General features: G+C 44.4%; 1 protein-coding gene across 1 annotated transcript in view; it reads left to right on the top strand.

Moving 5' to 3' along the window:
- Nucleotides 1-367, top strand: part of LOC144467579 (uncharacterized) — a 9690-nt gene that overhangs the window by 4481 nt on the left and 4842 nt on the right. The window contains exon 5 of the mRNA XM_078176443.1: nt 10-346. Within this exon, the coding sequence (XP_078032569.1) occupies nt 10-346 (337 nt within the window). The remainder of the gene's footprint in view (nt 1-9; nt 347-367) is intronic.

Consider the following 367-nt stretch of genomic DNA (forward strand, 5'->3'; position numbering starts at 1 on the left):
CACCATCAGAGTCAACATCGTCCACAACAGAATCGACAACAACACCAGCAGAGTCAACATCGTCCACAACAAAATCGACAACAACATCAGCAGGGTCAACATCGTCCACAACAAAATCGACAACAACATCGTCCCCAACAAAATCGACAACAAAATCGACAACAACATCCTCCCCAACAAAATCGACAACAAAATCGACAACAACATCGTCCACAACAGAATCGACAACAACACAAGCAGAGTCAACAACGTCCACAACAGAATCGACAACAACATCAGCAGGGTCAACATCGTCCACAACAAAATCGACAACAACATCGTCCCCAACAAAATCGACAACAACATCGTCCCCAACAAAATCGACAAC

Source organism: Augochlora pura, chromosome 3 (assembly GCF_028453695.1).
Source record: "Augochlora pura isolate Apur16 chromosome 3, APUR_v2.2.1, whole genome shotgun sequence".
In the NCBI taxonomy this organism is placed as follows: Eukaryota; Metazoa; Arthropoda; class Insecta; order Hymenoptera; family Halictidae; genus Augochlora; species Augochlora pura.